This window comes from Apium graveolens, chromosome 9 (genome assembly GCF_009905375.1).
Source record: "Apium graveolens cultivar Ventura chromosome 9, ASM990537v1, whole genome shotgun sequence".
In the NCBI taxonomy this organism is placed as follows: Eukaryota; Viridiplantae; Streptophyta; class Magnoliopsida; order Apiales; family Apiaceae; genus Apium; species Apium graveolens.
The window spans coordinates 107352045-107374830 of record NC_133655.1 but is presented as its reverse complement, the minus strand read 5'-3'; the positions used below and the strand labels follow the sequence as shown (position 1 = coordinate 107374830).

General features: G+C 33.9%; 1 protein-coding gene across 2 annotated transcripts; it reads left to right on the top strand.

Annotated features, from left to right (window-relative positions):
* The first annotated feature begins 363 nt into the window (after positions 1-363).
* Positions 364-21630, top strand: LOC141687400 (uncharacterized). Of its 2 annotated transcripts, XM_074492651.1 has the most exons (9): positions 364-586; positions 9981-10037; positions 10683-10735; positions 11150-11201; positions 11536-11601; positions 12038-12097; positions 19955-19997; positions 20959-21003; positions 21303-21630. In XM_074492651.1, exons 1-9 carry the CDS (start codon positions 475-477, stop codon positions 21364-21366), a joined length of 552 nt encoding a protein of 183 aa, XP_074348752.1. In that variant the 5' UTR covers positions 364-474; the 3' UTR covers positions 21367-21630. The 2 variants fall into 2 exon arrangements, with proteins under 2 accessions (XP_074348752.1, XP_074348753.1); XM_074492652.1 differs by lacking the exon at positions 12038-12097.
* The last annotated feature ends 1156 nt before the right edge of the window (positions 21631-22786 follow it).

Sequence of the window (22786 nt, the reverse complement as noted above, 5' to 3'; positions counted from 1 at the left end):
AGCAAATGCAATGATCAAATGGAGACAATGCGCAAAACTACAAGTCAGTTAAAATCTTTCACGTTGAAAGCTCTGGTTCAGGGAAAAAATGGACCTGGGTTTTAACAATTCTCATGACTTAAATTTAAATATTAATAAACAGTAAATTTTTAATGGGGGTAAATTCTTTTATCTGCTTAAAGCTAATATCATAAATTTAATATTCAATTTCTTTATTGTAATTTTATTTTATTAAAGTTAATATCATAATTCGAGGGGGGTAATTTTTATAATGTAATTTAATATTCTTTTTCTTTTAAAAAAAATAAAAATAAAACTGTACCGGGGACCGGGGGTGTACTCGTTAAAGACTCATTTATTAATTTGAAATTTGGAATTAGACCCGAGTGAAAATTAAGCAGACCTGGGGGAAGAACACATGATCCAAATTTTGAATTTGTAATAAAGGGATTTGTGTTGGAAACAGGAAGAAATATGTCGAAGATATGGGGAAAGATAAGGGGACTCTTCACCAACAGATCATTTGCCGGCACTGATAAATCCGGTAATCAATACTTCGCCAGAACTGAACTTATCGACGGCATCAGTAAGTTTTTTTGGGCCTCTCTCTCTCTCTCCCAGCTCGCTTAACAATACTCAATTTATTGCTTGTTTTGCATTGTGTGCCTGTATGTGTAATTGTGTATGTATGTGTGAAAATGTGCTATGTATACTTGTAGTTGTATATCATGGCTTTTAATCGTTAGTAGTTTATGTGCCAACTTTAACTTATGCCTATTTAACTAGAGGTTTTACATGCTTCATCTTGTTGAATTGAATTTTTTAAGGTCTAGTCCAATGCTAAATATAAGACCATCTCTATTGCAATGCTATAATTTCAAACCAAATGCGATAATTCACCAATCCAAAGCAATTGCATACTTTCATGCAAAAATGTGCATATTTGTTTATTGTGTTGCAACTAATAATGAATTGTACAATATTTAACGAAACAGAAGCACAGAAAGCTTTGCAAATAGAAATATGAGGAAGAAAGACTTTTGTAATAGCAATATTCAACCTAGAGAGCCATGTTCTGAGCATACAACCTTATTTATGATAAGGAAATGATTAGCTAGCTGACAAAAATTAAGAGAATGCCAGCAAACCAACACACCTTATTCTAGTAATGACAAAATAGGAAAACAGAAAGTAGTTACTCTACATGGTAAATACTACATAGGAGTAATATTATTATTGAAAAGTAAAATTCCAATATTGGCATATTGTTGCTCTCTGCTTTATCACCCCCCTTCAAGTTGGATGCAGTAGAAGTGGATCCCAGCTTGCTGCAGTGTTGACGATGAAGTTTGCAGGTAAGATTTTAGTAAGAACATCTGCTACTTGAGTATTAGAAGGAGTGTATGAAGTGATTATGTTGCCAGCTTGAACCTGTTCTCTAACATAGTGACAGTCCAATTCTACATGTTTTGTTCGCTCATGTAGAACTGGATTAGCAGCAATGGCTAATGCAACCTTGTTGTCATACCTGAGCACCGTGGGAGGCAAATTTTTGAGACCTAAGTCTTTGAGCAAAGCAGAGAGCCAGGTAATAGTAATCTCACACGTAGTAAGGGCCATAGCCCTGTACTCAGCTTCGGCTGAAGACCGTGACACCACAGGTTGCTTCTTTGACTTCCAAGATATAGGGGAATCACCCAGAAAGATACAATATCCAGTAGTTGTTGATCTCCGTGTCATAGGACAAGAGGCCTAATCGCTGTCACAATAGGCAGTCAATTGTGCAGCAGAAGATGAAGCAAGTAAAATTCCTTGTGAAGAGGTCCCAATCAGATATCTTAACAAGCGTTTGGCAGCTTGAAAATGAGTGGAGGTTGGCTGTTGTATGAACTGGGACAAGAGTTGCACAGTGTAAGCAATATCCGGTCTGGTGATGGTTAAGTAGATCAACTTGCCAATCAGCCTCTGATAAAGAGCAGGATCAGACAATAATTCACCCTCGCCTGCAGTCAATTTCACATGTGGATCCATAGGCAGAAGAACAGGCTTAGCTGTAGACAAACCGTACTTATGCAAGATGTCACAAGTATACTTCTTTTGACACATGATTATGCCAGCAGCATCTCTATGTATTTCCAAACCAAGAAAGTAAGTTAAAGGGCCCACATCTTTCATGTGAAAGGTTTGGGACATCAGAGATTTCAAAGTATTTATAGAGTTAGAGCAGTTGCCAGCAATTAGCAAATCATCCACATAAACAAGGACTAGAGTAATAACAGTTGAGGTGTGATGAATAAACAAACTATAGTCAGTCTTAGACTGAACATATTGCATACGAAGTAGTGTAGAAGATAATTTAGCAAACCAATTTCGAGCTTTGTGTTTCAAGCCATACAAGGATTTTTTAAGTTTGCAAACTAGAATGGTAGAGGAATTGCTTACAGAAGTGACTGTGATTCTGCAATTGAAGTGTGTATAACCTGGTGGCATTTTCATGTAGACAACTTCAGATAGATCACCGTGCAAAAAAGCATTTGAAACATCCATTTGGCACGTAAACCAATTCTCCATAGCAGCTACAGCCAGAAGGGTTCGAACAGTGGTTAATTTAGTTACGGGAGCAAAAATTTCTGCAAAATCAATACAATACTTTTGTTGACAACCTAGAATCACCAAACGAGCTTTGTGTTTGTCAATTGATCTATCAGGCAGAAACTTTGTCTTGTAAATCCATTTGCAACCAATGGCATGACAATCTACTGGCAGCTTAGTAACCTCCCAAGTATTGTTTAACTCAAGAGCATCAAGCTCTTGATTCATAGCATCAATCCATTCTGGCTTTTGGACAACAGTTTTGAAGGATACAGGGTCAGATGTAGAGGTGAGAGTAGATAGAAAACAGTGAAAAAGAAAGGAGATATCAGTATTCACCAGGGTGGAAATTGCAGAGGCATTGTTGGTAGTGACAAAGTCTTTCATCCATACCGGTGGAAGATGAGCTCGAGATGATTTTCTAGGTGGTAAAGGTTGAATTTCAGCAGACACAGGGGAGTGAGGAGTAGATACTGAAGGGTCAGGAGAGTGTATAGAATATGTGGGGCTTGATTCAGTAGAGTCAGAATTGAGTTCAGATATTGGGTTTGAAAAATCAAATTCCTCATATGAGGAGGGATCAGGTTGGTAGGATGGTGGTATAGGTGTCATAAAGTTGGTTTTATCAGATGTATGGAAAGGAAAAATCTCCTCATTGAATTGGACATCTCTGGATACAAAATATTCATTGGTAAGTAAATTATACAGTTTGTACCCCTTTTTAAAAGGAGGATACCCCAGAAAAAGACAAGGAACACCCCTGTGGTCAAATTTATTAGCAGTAGTAACTGGATTGGTGGCAAAAGCCAAACAACCAAAGAATCTGATAATCAGGTTGATGTTTCAGTGAGATTTATATTTCAGAAGAGTAGGAAGTCTATTAATCAAATAAACTGCAGTCAAAACACAATCACCCCAGAAATTAATAGGGAGACCAGCTTGAAATCTTAAAGCTCTTGCCAATTCCAAAATGTGCCTATTTTTTCTTTCAGCTCTTGCATTCTGCTGAGGTCTATTAACACATGATGTCTGATGGACAATACCATGATCAGAGAAAAATTGTTTGCAAGCAGCACTAGTGAACTCCAGGGCATTGTCTGACATGATTACTTTAATTGTACTATCAAAATGATTCTGAACATATTTTAGAAATGACTCAAGTGTAACAAGAGCATCAGACTTGTGAGACAGCAAATAGACCCAGCAGTGCCTTGAATGATCATCTACTAAGGTCAGAAAAAATCTATATTTAGACAGATATGGGACTTTATAGGGTCCCCATATATCCATGTGGACTAAATCAAAGGCTATAGAGGCATGAGAAGGACTCAATGGAAAAGGAGATTTGATGTGTTTGGCCATAGGACATGTCAGACATATCTGAATGTCATTTTTAACAAATGGTTTGATATAGGGAATATGTAAAAGATTGGCAACAGGTGTGTGGCCCAATTTATGATGCCACAAAGAGGTGAGAGACCGAGTTTTGAGACTAGTATTAGCATTGGCTAAAGTGTAAGAAGACGGTGACAGGTAGTACAGTCCATTGTGAGCATGTCCTATGCCTATCAGTTTGTGTGTGGTTGCATCAGAAATCAAACACTGTGTGGGAGTAAACTGTACACTACAGTTATTATCTTTAATCAACTTTTGTACAGAAAGCAAGTTATGTCGAAAAGTAGGAACACACAACACATTTTTCAAAAATAGACCAGGGATAACAGTAGCACTACCAGTATGTGTTATCAGCACAGAGTCTCCAGTAGGTAACTTTATCTGATGAGTCTTAGCCACAGGTACAATATCATGCAGTGAATTCAAACAAGCAGTCATATGATCGGATGCCCCAGAATCTATAATCCAATCATTTTTAATAGAAGAAGTATTAGAGGATATAATACCAGAAAAATGCATATCCAACTCCTCATCAGTATCTGACTCCTTTGTGACTTGTTGCAGTTGTGGCATGAGGAGAGCAAGCTGCTCCAGTTGCTGCTGAGTAAACAAAACTCCACTAGATGATGAAGCATCATTCACCACCTGAGCTGCAGATACCATTCTTGAAGAGACAGGCTTAGATTGAGAAAAAGATACACTCCTAGGCTTTGCAGAAGCATTTGCATTGTGTCTGGAATGCCATTTGGGATATCCCACCACTGTCCAACATTTTTCAGCTGTGTGACCCTTTCCTTTACAAGCAGTACATGTAGGTCTCTGATATTGAGTCTTGGTGTTCATAGCCATAATCTCCAAGAGAGGTTTAGAAGGGTTTAACACTGCCTTCTGTGCTTCTTCTTGTTCAAATGCTGCACAAGCAGCTTCTACTGAAGGAAGGGGATCCAACATCAGCATTTGACTTCTTTGAACATTAAACTGATCACTCAAACCATTGAGAAACTGAAACAATCTTCCCTCTTCTCTCTGAGCATTGATAGTGTCAAGTAACTTAACAACATCTGGCTGTGGAGCAGCTACAGTGGGCAAAACATTGAGAGCATCCAATTCCTCCCAAATAGTTTTAAGAGAAGTGTAATACTCTGTAACTGACAAGGAGTTTTGCTTGGTTTCATAAACCTCTTTGTTCAGTTTGTACTTTCTACTACCATTAGTTAAAGCAAATCGTTTCTCTAGATTTAACCAAATAACTCTAGCTGAAGTCATGTACATAATTGACCTTTTGATAGTAGGAGAAACATTACTAGTAATCCAAGCAATAATCATATTATTACAGGTTTCCCACATCTCAGTTTTAAGAGGATCATCAGTAGGAACAGGAATAGTACCTGCCAAGAATCCCGGTTTTCTTTTGGAAGACAAGTTAATCTCCATGGACCTTTTCCAAGCCCTGTAATCTGAAGAACCTTGTAGCTTATCCACAGTAATCGAACTTGCGTTGTTAGATGGGTGTAGAAACAGAGGGTTCATCATGTCTTGATATGTGATTCGATTTGCAGCCATGAGAGGAGTTCTCAAAAAGAAGACAACAAACCAGATCTGTGAGTAAAAGACTCAAATATGATAGTTACCAACCCAAAGATGGTAACTTTAATAAGATTTGTTAATAAGAAGAAGAGAGAAGTAGATCTGAAGAAGAAAGAGCAAGATGAGAGTAGAGACTTGTTTTATGGTGAAACAAGAACCACATTTTGAATGAAATGACTATCTGCAGCTTACACGCGCATCCCCCGCTCTGATACCATAATGACTTGTACAATATTTAACGAAACAGATGCACAGAAAGCTTTGCAAATAGAAATATGAGGAAGAAAGGCTTTTGTAATAGCAATATTCAACCTAGAGAGCCATGTTCTGAGCATACAACCTTATTTATGATAAGGAAATGATTAGCTAGCTGACAAAAATTAAGAGAATGCCAGCAAACCAACACACCTTATTCTAGTAATGACAAAATAGGAAAACAGAAAGTAGTTACTCTACATGGTAAATACTACATAGGAGTAATATTATTATTGAAAAGTAAAATTCCAATATTGGCATGTTGTTGCTCTCTGCTTTATCAACCAATGATTGATATATGCATCATTGCCATATCATCAAATCAACTATAAATGAGATAAAGTTGTTGTACTAGTGTACTTCAAATGCAAGTTTAAAGAGTTAAATAAAAAAACTAGTTAAATTTGGAATCACTTTCTTGCAAAATGAAACCAGCATTGAAATGTAAGTCCTATTTTAGCACCAAGCTATATTCCATTTAGTATTGGCCTTGCTCAAATGGCTATAGATATTGCTATTTTTTGGAATGATAAAGTGACTTTTGGTGCTAAAAGACAACTTGTGCTCAAATCCTTAATTTTCAAATAAATCCATCAATCTTTTAATTTAACTAACTTTTAACCAAACTCTCACAGTTGTCAATAAACTAAAGTTGATAATTTGACAATGACAGTTGTATTCATCTTTCGTTCTAAATATAAAAACAGTAATTTTCTATCCATTTTTCTAATTAAATGTAGGCTGTGCATTGGAATGGATTTTTGTAGATTTTGTTCAAATTTTAGCTGTAAAACCTAGGAAGCACCGACACTGATACGACGACACGGGACACGGGGATTCATCAATTATCAAAGTGTCCTGGATACGGGACACAGCAAAAAAAAAAGTAAAAAAAATATAAGATTTGTATATGTCAAATATGGATTCCTTGCTAAATGAAATGGCAGTCCAGAAGAATAAAACATTCTTGCAATTTCAGCAGTCAATTGTTCTCTGGCTTCATTATTAAAAGCTTTCTCCAAAGCAGAACCCAACATTGTACTGGTCACACCACTTCCCAGATTATCTCTTTCTTGTTTCCAATCCAGAGCCCAACATTGTACTGGTCACACCACTCCCAGATTATTTGATGGAGGCAAAGGTACTTGAACTGATTTTAATTTCTTTACATTCCCGGCCTCTTGATTAAGCTTATCCATCTCAAATTTATGTTGAGGAGTCACACTATTGCAAGCAGCCACACCTTGTCCTTTAATCTTTAGTAGATGAGCAAGAACATGAGAGTAAGATCCATTATAAAGCTTGTTGCAATAGTTGTACTGCCAACTAACGTTCCCACCCTTCGTTTCCCCTTTCTCTATAACTGTTACATACTTCCACAACAGAAAATTCACATCAATGTCCTCCGCACCTGCAGCAGTGTTACTATTTGCGCTGGAACTCATTGACCCACTCATAGTATGTGTCCTTAAAACAACAAGAGAGATCTATACATATCAAGCTATATGTGTTATATATATAGAGAGAGATGTATAGTTATAAAAGACAGAGAGACATAAAATTAGTGTTAATATAAGATTGTTTGGGCTTTTAAAAACTGATTTTGGGCTTTTTAAAGATGATTATGGGCTTTTAATATGGGCTGGGTCGGTGGGCCATGTCGGTCGCGTGTCGAACCCGTGTCGGACGCCTTTTTCCGTTGACGCGCCACATGGCGTGTCGGACACGTACTCAGCCGTGTCGGTGCCGTGTCGCCTTGTCGGCCGTGTCCGACACGCATATGGCATCCTTTTTGGAGTGTCGGTGCTTCCTAGTATAAAACAAAGGGTATGTTTGTTTGGAAGGATTATAATCTTAGGAGTAAAATTCCTATAGTATAGTCCCATCATAATCCTTGGTTTTTTATTCTGTCCCTCCTCCAACTAAACACACAAGTGTATGTCAACTTAAATATGCAAAGTTAGCTACTTCTAAAAACCATAACATGGGAGTATATATTTTAAAGGATTATAATATAGTTATGAATTGGACTTGTGCACGGTGTATCTTATAGTGACCGGGGGTCTAGGTAACCAGCTTCCCACCATACTTGTTAAGACGTAAAGACGAGGCTAGACGATACTCTACCGTCTAGCCACCTCGCTTAGATGATCATTAGGCGGATTATACAGTTACTAGATAAATTAGATATATTGGATATATTTTATATGTACATACATTTTATATGTTATAATAAAATAGAGTAACAATAATTATATTTTAAAAGTGAAATCTTATAGAGTAGGTAAAAGAAAACAAGTCTGATGCATACAAGTCAAGCAACTACTTTAGCTAAACTAGATAAAATCATCGAGGTAAGGGAGGTAATTTTATTTCCAGGCTGTCTTTGTCTTGAACTTGGTATTTCACCATAATCATCTTCAGTATATTCATCATCGGTGTAAAAGAGTAAAAGAAAAGAAAGAGAAGAAGAAAAGAAAAGAACCGAAGAACATACATATATACATATATGTATGTATGATTAGGGTTAAGTAGTGACAGCTGTAGCAAGTGACTCATCTTATAATATAAATATGAAACTGGGTTGGACTAGTCCTAAATTAGAATGGGCTGGATTAGGTCAAAATCGGCACAGGTCAAAATAAGACCGCCTAGGCGGATCTGGACGGATTAGGCCCTAGCCGCCTAGACGACCCTAGGCGTCGCCTACCCACTAAAATGGAAGATGGGTCGGACGTCTTACCGTTTTTTACCGCCTAGTCGCCTAGGGGACGCCTTAACAACTATGCTTCCCACTTTTCGTTGGAACTATAAAAAATCTTTTAACTTGAAGTTCTTTTGTACAACTAATTATAGAACGCTAACATAGTAATTGACGCATGACAGCTTAGAAAGACGATGAACTTATTGAATTAAAAAAAATTGACACAAAAACCACTGCACCAAGGACTTCCTAATCGGAACAAACCCCGTAAAGTATGGATCACAACCCATGAAAGGGACTCAAATGAATATTGGTAAAAAGTCATTGTATATTAACCAAGTCCAAGTCTAAGATAATATGTGGTAGACTATAAGGCATCCTTTCCTTTTTTGTTGCTCTGATTAACTTAGATATCAGGCGACTGTGATTTTCCATGTTTTACTAGTATTTACCCTTTCTACTCATGTACAACCCATTATGTATTTTAAGTTTTAAGTAGAATTTTAAGGTAAGTGTCAATTATGGACAAGATCAACATTTCCTTCGTTATATTAAGATAGTATTGTGATTTCATTTATGTTGGCCTGCATGTTCCTGAGATGGAGGGAATGTGATGTGTGATAGGGCTAAATTTTTTTCAAGAAGACTGGGACATTGTAGTGAAAAAAGGTTATACTTGGCGTTCTGCTGAAATACGTGCTGGGGATCTGTGATTTGAGGTACTAACACCAATACTATGATTTTTATTTTATAGTCGGTAAAAATTAGTTTTAATCAAAATTCGTAGATGGTTGCAATATTATTTAGTCTTTCAGGAGATCTCTTGTATTTGAGAGATGCTATTTTACACTTAACCGACCAATCCCTTTTTAAATTTTATAAAAAGTATAAATATTAAGCCCACCAGATTTTAGAAGATTCAAGTTCTTCAGTAAGAGTGGATGTGAGTCGAGAAGTCCGTAGCTTGGCAGTCAATATCACCCTTTTTAACATCTAACGGGTAATGCTATAGGCTCCTAAATTACTTTGCGCCATCCAGGTACTTGGAGTAGCAATACCATGTTCGTACAATATGTAACTGCAATAGGCAGAGGGTATCATGATGTTTCCAAGCCGGGAGCTTCATTTGCAAGTCACTGGACTAATGAGGAGGGAATTTATTAACATTATCTTTCCAAATATTTTCTAGCTTTTCCAGAGACCCCCCCCCCCAAACATTTGCACTGTCACAATTTTTCACTTCGAATGTGCTAGAAAAGTATGCAGTATTATAATGTCTAAATTTTAAAGCTGATTTGTGCAAAGTTCTTGTACTTCATAGTAAGATAACTATATATATTTGTTGCTGTGCTGAAATTATCTGGCTCTGTTTGTGATGCTAAATACCATTGTCATAATTGACACGAATCTGACCTTGTTTTAACTCATAAAATCCTCAAATTTCTAGTGAAAGAGAAACGATGGGTGGTATTTAAAGGGGAACATGAGCCAACATCTGTACCTGGTAAGTTTTATGAATGATATGAATTTTTTGATTAAATTCTATTGTTATATCTTCTTCTTCTACGTTATAGTTGGGAAATAACAAATTCTCTAAAGCGGAACTGATTTGCAATATAAATAAATTCTGTTAGATTCAAGTTGTGTTCCTTTTGATATCAGAGATAACTCCAAAACCATATAAGAAAGCAAGAAAACAAGTTCAATATGATTAATTTGCGTCAAAGTTCATATCCTCCTACATTATAGAATTCTATACAGAGTCGATTATCGATAACCTGTGTTCTTTTTAATTTCACCGCATGCAATAAGGCTACTCTACTAGCAAGTCATGCAAAGAGAATTTTCTGTCAGTGTAATATGTGTTTTAGGCTAAAATTGAGGAAGCCGAATTCGGATTTAATATCCTATAAGATACAATATGTAAATTAGGAAACATGAAAAAAATTCCAACCAGTAAAAAGAGCATCAAATAGTCAAAGAGTGAATTTTCTATGTATATACTGCCAATGAATTTGCAGAAGGCAATAAATCCGTTATGTTTGTCTCATTTATTCCGTTAAATTCACTGTAGTATAGAAGTAAAAATTTGAAGATACTAGTTCTGAATATTTACAAATATCGTGAATTACCTAATTAAACAATGCAGTTGAATGGATATGTTGGCTTAATGGGCAGCGGAAGAGAGCTCCAACACCAGAGGTAATTTACAAACACGTTTCCTATTTCTGTAAATTCTAACTATTGGGTACTTTTATGCTTGTGTGGAAACATAATCACCTGTATATGAGCTGGAATCTACTTTGTTTATACCACGAAAATTATATCATATAATTGCTTGCTTTTGGGTCTTGCTTGCACCCAATTTATAACCTCACATGTAAATGGGATTAACTGCTCATGTTTCTTTGAGATTTCAGTTCTGTTTCTTTTTGTGAATAGTATTCATGCTAGTGTCACAAATGGACGTCACCTAATCAAACTTTTTGTATTGGAAGTGGTACAAAATTACTATTTCTAGTTTTATACTTTGAATAATTTGGATTCTTGCTCTTGAAACTTGTTATTGATATGGTTTTATTGTGTTATTGACGAAGTCCATATCTTTATTGTTAGGAAATGGCAGATATGGAGGCTAGACGTGAACGCGTGAGGCACAATGTTGCTCGTGGGTTCACTGTTATCTTACTTTAGTAATATCTTACTTTACACCTAATGAAGTTGCTTGTAAATATATATTTGAATTATTAGTGTTTAGTTTAGTGCTATATTTTATCAAAATTATAAAATGGTTACAAATACACGCGTTGTATTTAACTTTCAATCTTAAATATAGCAACAAAAAAAGACTTTTTAAATTTGTTTCATGCATCTCTTTAATGCTTATAATTTATATATGTACAACCCTCATGTTTTTTTGTTTTTTTTTAATTTAGCTTTTGATGTTTTACAAGGTTTAAAAAAATTTTAATTGCAAATTTTGGGTCTTTTTCCTTGAAAAGTTCTTAAAAAGGAAGAAGAGGAAAGGAGAGCCAAAGCTGGCAGTAATAACAAGCGGACTAGCACTGGTAAGCTGGTTTTTATATGCTGATATTCTTCTTGTGCCATTATTAGAGGATCATGTATTGTCGTATTTACAACACTGCTATCACAAGCAATAAATATCATGCGCTCTTTATATGTCCACACTCCTGTCCCTATTATTTCCAGATATAGTCGCCCAGTGACTCCAACCACATAATATTGATACAGTTTCGTTTTTGTTTTTGTTTAAATAGTACATTTCGAGGATTAAAATAAGTTTTCTTCTATAAATCTAAAATCTATGTGCTAGTGAGATTATGGTTTGATGGATTATGCATGCTTAGAACACATAAACTTGATTGTAGATGGGAGAAAAATAAGAAAAATATAGTAATGAATTTAAAAATGTCAACAATGGTAGTACATGATATTTGCACATTAAAAAAATGCCTTGTAGATGATTTTGTTATACTACTGTAGGTAAAGTTGAAGGTCCTGACTTGAAAAGTTTTGTCAAACAATTTCCTCCTGCTTCAGAAGGTAACCTTCTTACTCGGCATCAGTTGTACATAGCTTATGGAGAGTGTCTACTGCCTTTAATTTTGAGATCAGTATCTACAAATATGTTTAGTTCTAATTACTTCTGACAAATCTTACCCATCCTTTTTGTTACTCCCTCCGTCCCTATTTTGTAGTTGTCGCTTTGACTTTTTGCACGTATTTTTAGGTGCAAAAAGATAATAGCTTTGCTAATCATATTTGAATTTTTTTTTGTGAAATAAAAATTTAGTATTGAAATTTTCATTCTGAAGAAGAAAATGGAAAAAATGATTAGTCCAACTATTATTTTTTTACACCCTAAAGTACGTGCAAAAAGTCAAAGTGAAAACTAATTTGGGACAGAGGGAGTAGTGTATTATTTTTAACAATTTTTAACAGTTTTATTATATTTTTTCGTATTTTATTGTTAATATGAGAGACTGAATGATAAAAAACTTGAAACTGACTTGATAGTTTTGTTACATCAGAGTTCCTGTATTTATATCCACAACAGAGCTAATTAACATCATGCATATCTCTGATCTACAGCCTACATATCACCTGATCTTAGCCTATCATATCACCTGGTCTTGACTGATATTATTTGATATAAAATCTCCTAATTACAACACATAATCTCATATTTACATCCTAGATTTACATTAATGGTTATATTTTTTATATTTATATGTAATGAAATTTATGTCTTTATAATATTTAAAATATGTAGCTAAATATAAAATTATATGTTTGTTTAAATGTTAAATATTTTTAGTTGCCAACAATTGGACCCTTGTCCTTTCTATTGAACAAATAGCATGTCATATTTTTGTGTTTCCAAAATTCGTTAGCAATTTATAAAAGAGTTAATTGCACTTTGTACCCCTCAACTTTGATGAAAAAACAAATATATACTAGAAGTTTGGTAAAGCAGATTGCACCTTATATGTTGACATTCATTATGCACCCCTTTTCATAATTTCATTGAATTGATTTCTAAGAAAGAAGTGAACTCCCTAAAAATATACAGTGGCCGGTAGTAGATCTGCGTGTGTCTGGGCAGCCCGCATAGCTAGCATCAAAAAAGGCACAAAAGTCTAAAGGACTGGTATTTAAAAAGGACAAGCCACGAGCCGGAGTTGAACGAAGATAACGTATCATGTGATGAACTGTCGTTAAGTGTAATCTACGAGGATCCGAAACAAACTGACTCACAAGATGAACGACATAGGCAATATCTGGATGTGTCACGGTGAGGTAGACTAAACTCCCAACGATCCTTCGATAAAGGGTCGGATTAGAGATTGGAGAGCCATCTGTTTTACTTTATGTAACATTTAGCTCAAACGGAGTATCCACAACTTTATCATCAGTATGTCCTGCCATTTCAATGATGTCACGAGTATATTTATATTGACTAACAAAATAGCCATCGGGATTTCGAGAGATTTCTAAGCCAAGAAAGTAAGATGCAAGACCAAGGTCTTTCATTTGAAAAGAGTTCTGCAGGATATTCTTAAGATTCTGTACACCTTGGTGATCGTTGCCCATGATTAAGATATCATCAATAGAGATGAGTGTGAAGGTAGTTCTTGCTAATGTAGAAGATATAAATAAAGAGTGATCATTGTGACTTTTCCGATATCCAGCTTTTTGTAACACCCCTTTTAACTTAAAAAACCAGGCTCAAGAGGATTGTTTTAATCCATATATTGCCTTTTTCAATTTACAAACCATGTTTGGTGGAACTGAGGAGGACGCATGTATACTGTTTCAGAAAGATCACCATTTAGGAAGGCATTCTTAACGTCTATTTGGTAGATATCCCAGTTGCAAATTGCTGAAACAACTATCAAATTACGCATGGTGGTTATTTTGGCAACCAGCATAATCAAAGCCATATTTTTGTTTATAGCCTTGAGCCACGAGGCGTGCCTTATATCGTTCTAAAAAACCATCATACCTTAACTTTAATGAGTAAACGCATTTGCATCCTATAACTGGTTGATGTGGAGGCTTAGGAACAAGCTCCCATGTCTGATTTTGGTGTAGGCCTTTAATTCATCCTGCATGGCATTACTCCACTCAACATTATCTGCAGCTTGTTGTATGAATTAGGAATAACAAAGGAATCAAGTGTAGATAAAAATGAAAACTGATCAGGTGGTTTTATGTTACGAGATGATCGGCTTGGAGGCGGTGGTGATGGTGATGGAGGATGTGGAGAATGAGGAAAAGTTGATGTACTAGGAGATGAGTTGTTACCTGTATCCGGAGTCTGTGATTGAGGAGCTATAGGAGGGGGAACTCTGCTCGACGTTGATATGTAATGATACCCTGCACATTAGGTGAGAACGTTGATAGAAGAACATCATGCTCGACATTTGGTGTAGAGTTAGGAATAGAAGAGTTAAAATGTCATATTTTCAAAAAATATAACATTCTTTGAAATTCTCATTTTCTTGCCTTCCCAATCATACAATGATATCCTTTTTCTGTTTCTGAATATCCAAGAAAGGCGCACTTAACAGATTTTGCTTCTATCTTCAAATACTCGGATTTAAGAAGGACATAACACGTACAACCAAAAACACGAAGCTTTCCGTAATCAGGCGGATAACCAAATAACTTTTCTGGTGGAGATATGTTACCAAGCCCATGAGTTGGTAAACGATTGATCAAGTACATAGATGTTGCTACACTTTTTGCCCAGATCGTCTTTGTAAGGCAGCATAGATGCGAAGAGCGCGCGATGTCTCAATTAGGTGTCTATGTTTCACTCGGAGACACCTTTTTGCTGAGGTTAACGAGGACATCTTTTTTTATGATAATTCCTTCAGTAGCTAAAAAGTGTTCAAACTCCTTTGAAATGTATTCACCACCAGAATTTGTACGAAGAATCTTGATTTTTCGATCAAACTGTGTTTGCACCAAAGCATGAAAATATTTAAATACTTGTGAGACTTCAGATTTATGGCGTAAAAAATATGTCCAAATGTAACGAGGCCAATCGTCAGTAAATACAGCATAATAATATTTTCCACTTAGTGAGCCTCCATGAGATGGTTCCCAAACATCAGAATGAACAATATCAAAAGCTGAGACAACATGATTTATTTTTTTAGGAAATGGTAAAGTATGTGCTTTAGAGAGTGCACCTTCCTCACATGTTTTATTAGTTTGAGAAATATGATCAATCTTATATGTCAAAGCATTAGAGGAAAACATTAAATTTAAAACAAACGCATGAGGATGGCCTAGACGATTATGCTAAAGTCTCCACAACTGATTAGCTTTATTTATTTCAACAGTAGGAGCAATAAAAACAATTCGGTGAGCTAGATGTAGGTGTGTTTGAAGGTACGTTGAAATCCAAGAAAAAGAGTTCCCCGTGTTATGGCCGCTCCCAATCACTTTCCCGGTTCTCAGGTCCTGGATCAAGCAACCAGAAGAATAAAATGAGACTATGCAATTTTGTTGTACTAACTGACTGACTGAGATTAAATTAGCAGATAATTTTGGCACATATAAAGCATTCGAGAGATTTAAAGAATCAAGTTTTAATGACCCTAAACGTGTGACAGGAAGGGTGTTTCCATTAGCTAAAACAATTGTTGTCCTTCTATCATATGGAGTACTAGAATTAAAATCATCTAAATTACCATTCATGTGATGGGAAGTACCAGAATATATTATCCACGAGTTTTGACTATTTGTCTTACCAACATTGGAGGCTTGAAGGGCATGGATGATATTAAAATCCTGAAGTGCTTGAATAACTTGTTGAATAAAGTCAGGTGAATGAGAGTTCGACTGAGAAACATGATGTTGGTTTAGAGTTCGAGTAACTTCAGCTCAGGTATTAGGCACGGAGGCCATATAAGCCTTGTTACTTCGGTTCCGTGAAAGCCTGATCTTGCAATTTTCAATTAGATGTCTTTTAGCCTTACAATATCGACAAAAGGGAGAAACAATTGTGGTGCCCTTTTTGGGCAGTGAATAGCAATATGGCCAGTCTCATGACAGATAAAATACTCACTTTTGCTAATATTTCGAGCCTTAACTTTCTAGACATCCGCACCCAATGCATCATCATAAACATTTGCTTGGGAAGAGAGTGATTTCAATTGTGTTTCCTTTGCAGGTAGGTCTGGAAGAATTGTATCTACACTAGAAATTCCGCCTCGATTCATAATAGTAGCACGAATAGGTTCAAAAGCTTGCCTAAGTTTCATCAAAAATTGTCGAGCTCAAGTTTGCAGCCGGAGTTTTAGAACTGTTTAAAAGGCAGCCTCTTGAATCTTTTCTTCAATCATATCCATTTCATTCCAAAGCAACATAATTGCAGAGTAAAATTCTTGAATACTTAATGATTCTAGGGATAAAGAATTTACCTCTTGTTCAAGCTGACACATCCTCGTATCATTGCTTTGCCTATAGTTGCCTTTTAGATACTCCCACATGAGATGAGTTGTACTTAATGGACTATGGACTGAGATCTACAACAATAGAATTCTCCATCGATTCCATGATCCATGTTTTGATCTTAACATTGTTTATCACCCATTTAGGTTGTTCCACCTTCTCAGTTGGTTTGGGATTAGTGTCGTCAACATAGGTCCATAGATTCTGACCTTCTAGAAAGTTCTTGAAGTAGGAAGCCCGTAAAAAATAATTTTTTCCATCTAGCCTTACTGCCAACCTGTGGTGCTGGGAATCCAGTATACTCAAGATAGAAGAAAGAGGAGTGCCAGGGAAAAAGAAATTGAAGGAAAGCAGACGAAACTGCCAGAAATAAAAATCAGAAGGGATACAGATGGGACTGTTGGGAAAGAAAAATCAGAATGGATGCAGACGAGACTGCTAGAAAAAAATAGGATTATGTTTAGGCTTTAATACCAATTACCATGATAATATGAGAGACTGAATGATAAAAAACTTGACACCGACTTGATAGTTTTGTTACATCAGAGCTCCTGTATATATATATATCTACAACAAAGCAAATTTACAACTTTCATATCCCTGATCTACATCCTACATATTACCTGATCTCATCCTATCATATCACCTGATCTCAGCCTATCGTATCCCTAGAACTCAGGTGATATTATTTGATACAAAATCTCTTAATTACAACATATAATCCCATATATACATCCTAGATTTACATTAATGGTTATATTGTTTATATTTATATGTAATGAAATTTATGTCTTTATAATATTTAGAGAAAATTGCACTTTGCACCCTCTTATTTTGTTTCAAAAACAAATGTGTATCAATAGTATTGGAAACTCAGTTTGCACCCCTCAACTTCAACCTGCCAATTCAGAAAGCACCCCTTCAACGGTTATTATTAAAAAAGTAAGGGGTAGAATTGGAATTTCAGTAAAATATTAACTAAACTAATTTTTTTATTTTTCAGATTATATTAAAAATTGAATTTATTATTATAGCTATAAAATAATATCTTTAAATTTTTTGAATAATATTATATAGTTGAGTTTTGAATTTTAGTAATATTATTAATGCCAAAAATTATATAATTCTACCAAAATTAAATTCAAAATAATTTTTTTTATATATATTTTATATATATTTAATTTAATGTAATTATTTCATTTTAAAGTCTTTGACGTCGTTATGATTTTAAAGTGCATTTAATGAAAATATTTTGATCAATATTAATATTTAATATACAACAAATCATTTTTATAAATATTTTAACTTATTTTTGAAATTCCAACTAAAATTTATTTACATTTTGAAATAAAGTTCCCTTTTTACCCCTTATTATTTTAATTATAATCTGCAAAAGGGTGCATACTGAATTAGTAAGTTGAAGTTGAGGGGTGCAAGTTGTATTTCCTAAAGTTCTGGTACAAAATTATTTTTTCAACTTTATTTGAGGGTGCAAAGTGCATTTATCTCTAATATTTAAAATATGTAGCTAAATATAAAATTATATGTTTGTTTAAAATGTTAAATATTTTTAGTTGCAAACAATTGGACCCTTGTCCTTTCTGTTGAACAAATAACATGTCATATTTTTGTGTTTTCAAAAGTCGTTAGCAATTTATATAAGAGTTAATTGCATTTTGCACCGCTCAACTTTGATGAAAAAATAAATGTGTACTAGAAGTTTGGTAAAGCATGGTAAAGCAGATTAACTTATATGTTGACTTTCATTATGCACCCCTTTTTCATAATTTCATTGAATTGAATATGGGAAAAATCAGAAATTTAGCAAAAGATTAAGTAAATTAAATTTTACATCTTTCAAATAATATTAAAAATTAAATATTGATACAAAATTGTAAATTTTAAATTTTCAAATAATACTAGGAATTTCAGTTTTGATTTTCATTCTATTGTATCAATGCTAATATTTTATATTTCTACTATAAACAATTTTAATAATTAGTTTTGATTATATACTTAAATTTAATTTTAGTAGAGTTGTAAAATTTTAAAATTAATATTATAAAAATGAAAATTAAAACTGAAATTAATATCATTATTTGAAAATTCAAAATTTATTATTTTATAGTTAGTATAAAGAAAAAATCAATTGTTAATTAGTTTTTGAAAAAGATAAAATTTATTTTGATAAAGTATATTATTGAATTTCCGGTTTTGCCCCTGTCCAATTCAACAAAATTCTGAAAAGGGATGTATAATAAATCCCCAAGTTGAAGTATAGGGGTAGAAACTGAGTTTCCTAAAATTATGGTACAAATTTGCTTTTGAAACAAAGTAGGAGGGTGCAAAGTGCAATTAAAATTATAAACTATATATATATATATATATAGGGGAATGATCAAATACAAACTAAAATTAAAATAGAAACGTAGAACTAATCTAAGCCATTAGATCTACCCAATCTAATGGTCCCCCTAAATCACACAACCCAACTATCCTGCACCTTCCCACACCCAATTTCAGTTTTTCCCCTCTATTTTTAATTTGATATTTCCCGTCAAATCGTAATTTTTTTTAAAAAATCCGATTTCACTGTATTTTTCTACATCTCTCAACGATCGATTTGCATACCATATGTGTTATATTTCGAATTAATTTTTTAAAAAAATTATTTGGTTTCTAGTTTATATTCTAAATTGGTTTCTATTGGAGTAGCCCCTATATATATATATATATTAAAGTTAGTAGTTGCCAAGAATTGGACCCTTGACCATAGCAGAGAGCTGAGGGTGACAACTATCATAAACAATTTGTTAATTTTGTATTTTCAAAAAATCAAACCTTACACCTTTCCTGGAATCTTATAACAGAGGTTAAGAGTCATAAACAATTTGTTAATTTTGTATTTTCAAAAAATCAAACCTTACACCTTTCCTGGAATCTTATAACAGAGGTTAAGAGTCCCCTGACAACCTACGACAATTGACCAAAGATCCCTCTTATGCTTATTATATGTACCATCTTATGAACCTTCCCCCGAATCTTTATTTTAAACCATCTTTCTGAAGACAAAGGCAATTGTGATCTGATAGTGCACATCTAAACAATCAGAGGCATCACATAGACACGTGGTGACGTGGTGGCATTTGTGAACTTTAGATCTATATAGTCTAAAGATAGATTGTATATGTTTGCTGTAAGATTTTTAAAAAACTTATAATGTCTTCTTATGCATCACTTGAATGTCTAAGCTGGCTCACTACGCTTGCAGAATAATTTTTAATGCTTCTAACCTTTTTTTGTTCTGGTTCTGGAGTTGCAGGATTGGTTTGCTTTGTTATTTTTCATTTATTTTATACTGTCTATATGTAGAGCATACAGCAACACTGATTTTAATTGTTTTTGCCTTTCTATTTGTCTTTGTTGTCACAGATGGTAAAATTGAGGATACTCCTGCTGCAACAAGTGGCACAAGGCAAGTAACTATGATTTCAAACTAGCTATTTTTTTTATAAAAATGAGGCATAATGAACAATAAGAAATCACAAAAGACAGTACTGGTTAATTATTATTGGGATTTTCTATGGTGTGCCCTAGGGCACACAATAAGCACTAACTCCCATGAGTTTGGTGCATTTTGATTGGTCCTCTAATCATAAATATTGATGGACCCCCCTGCATTTACAACAACTCCACCTATCAAAATGCACCAAACTCATAAAATTTTAGAAAGACCGATTATTAATCTATCATACATATTACTATGTAATGTTCATGATTAAATTAGTATTTTAACGTTACTTTCCTGCAATTGAATAAGTGATATGTGATGTAGTAATGTTACCTTAATTACCTGTTCAATTCTTCTTATACAATCTCTTCCCACAAAACTGCTGGCGACACTATTTATTCTGATATCTTTATCCACCCGATAAAAACTTGAAAGAGATCCCAAACTAAGCTTTCTCGTGATTTTTTCTTGGACATTTAGCAAGTTGTTATGATGATAGAAAATAATTGATATACCTCTTTCGTGGTCTACCATCTGACGTACATCCTGTTACTCTGTTCTGGATGAGATGTAAGACTTTGACCACACAAAATTCTGAGAATAAAACCTTGAGATGTGATATAAATCATATCATTATTTGAATTCACAAAGTGGTTCAGCCCTGCAGTGTCAGCCAATTGAAGCATTTAGCTGGTTTATACATTTGTTAGCATCTTTCCATGCATGACTTGTTAAAAACTTAAATCTATGCCAATAATTATAAATGTAAACAGGACTTTATTCCATTAAAAGGCATATACTCTTCTCCACTCAACTTCTTCCTTGGTTGTAGATTTCCAAATTATTTATAAGCAATTTCATATTCTTTTATACAAGTGTAGTTTTACTAATGGGACTGATATCTCACAAGTAATTTACATTAAAGGGGCTTGAAAGAGAAAACTACTGACCAAGAAGGGCAAGAACACGAGTAAGTTCTTTTTCCTGTAATAGAATATCCTTACTGTTGCTTATGCCATGTGTGCGCGGGTGTGCACGTGTTTGTAAATTATAAGCTCGAACAAGGTTACAGTTCTGCTGCATATCAGATACCAAAGGGTTTATCATGATTTTGTCCGTTTATTTTTAAAAGCATGATTGTAGAGAATTAGTAGGAGACATTTATGAAACTAGTAGAGACCAGAGTACTGTTAATGAGACAGAGATAGAAATGGAAATGTTTAAAGTTGGCAAAACAACCAATAATGCTCATGCACTTTGTTTAATCAGGTCAACAGAGCCATCAGGATCTGGATCGTCATTCAGACCTGGAACATGGCAACCACCGACATGAGGACAGATTATCACATTACTGCTGATATTCACCGACTCACCTTGAAGCTCATGTATTACAAGTTGAACCAACTGATTTTAGCATTAAGAAGTGAAGGCATCAATCAATACAGGAAACACTTGACTATTGTATTCCCTTTTATTGTAATAGTTGAATTATTTTTCTTGCAAGTTTATAGCTAGTTTGGATGCTGAATTTAAACTTTAATGTACTATCACCTATCAAAACATTAATAATATGATTTCAAAATATTCGTATATGAAATTAGTTGGATCGAATAGAGCATGAACCATTGTAATGTAGTTTTGGATAATAATTAGGATGGGTGCTCGATTGGTAGGTGGATTACACATGCCAATTATTTTAGAGATAAATACACTTTGCACCCTCAAACAAAGTTGAAAAAACAATTTTGTACCGGAACTTTCGGAAATACAACTTGCACCCCTCAACTTCAACTTACTAATTCAGTATGCATCATTTTGCAGATTATAATTAAAATAATAAGGGGTAAAAATGAAACTTTATTTTAAAATGTAAATAAATTTTAGTTGGAATTTAAAAAATAAGTTAAAATATTTATAAAAATGATTTCTTGTATATTAAATATTAATATTGATCATAATATTTTCATTAAATGCACTTTAAAATCATAACGACGTCAAAGACTTTAAAATGAAATAATTACATTAAATTAAATATATATAAAATATATAAAAAAAATTATTTTGAATTTAATTTTGGTAGAATTATATAATTTTTGGCATTAATAATATTACTAAAATTCAAAACTCAACTATATAATATTATTCAAAAAAATTAAAGATATTATTTTATAGCTATAATAATAAATTCAATTTTTAATATAATATGAATAATAATAAAAATTAGTTTAGTTAATATTTTACTGAAATTCTCATTCTACCCCTTACTTTTTAATAATAACCGTCGAAGGGGTGCTTTTCTGAATTGGCAGGTTGAAGTTGAGGGGTGCAAACTGAGTTTACAATACTATTGATACACATTTGTTTTTGAAACAAAATAACATGATGCAAAGTGCAATTTTTCTCATTATTTTATTGCTGAACCCAAAAAAATTCCAAATCAGTTACTCTATTTCTTTTGTCCAAAAGATTATGATTACGCGTCATAGCGTGTGGAAACCACACGCAATAGTATATAGTACATTGACAAGATTACAAGAACCGAACTCCAGAAATGTTGCAAAACGATATTCATATATAGGGCTAGTTTATAATTAGTTTGACGTGTCAAATATTTATTAATATTTAGTTTTTTTATTAAAATAAAGTAAATTATAAAAGATTTTAATATTGGCTGCAATATTAAATATCTTTTTAATATTGAATGCAATAATCATATTTTCAAGTTCAATAATATAACATCTAATCATATTTTA

Coding starts and splice junctions, on each gene's coding strand:
- LOC141687400 (XM_074492651.1), top strand. CDS start 475: ATGTCGAAGATATGGGGAAAGATAAGGGGACTCTTCACCAACAGATCA. Junction 12,098..19,954: donor ATTTCCTCCTGCTTCAGAAG/GTAACCTTCTTA, acceptor TTGTTGTCACAG/ATGGTAAAATTGAGGATACT. Junction 19,998..20,958: donor GCTGCAACAAGTGGCACAAG/GCAAGTAACTAT, acceptor TTTACATTAAAG/GGGCTTGAAAGAGAAAACTA.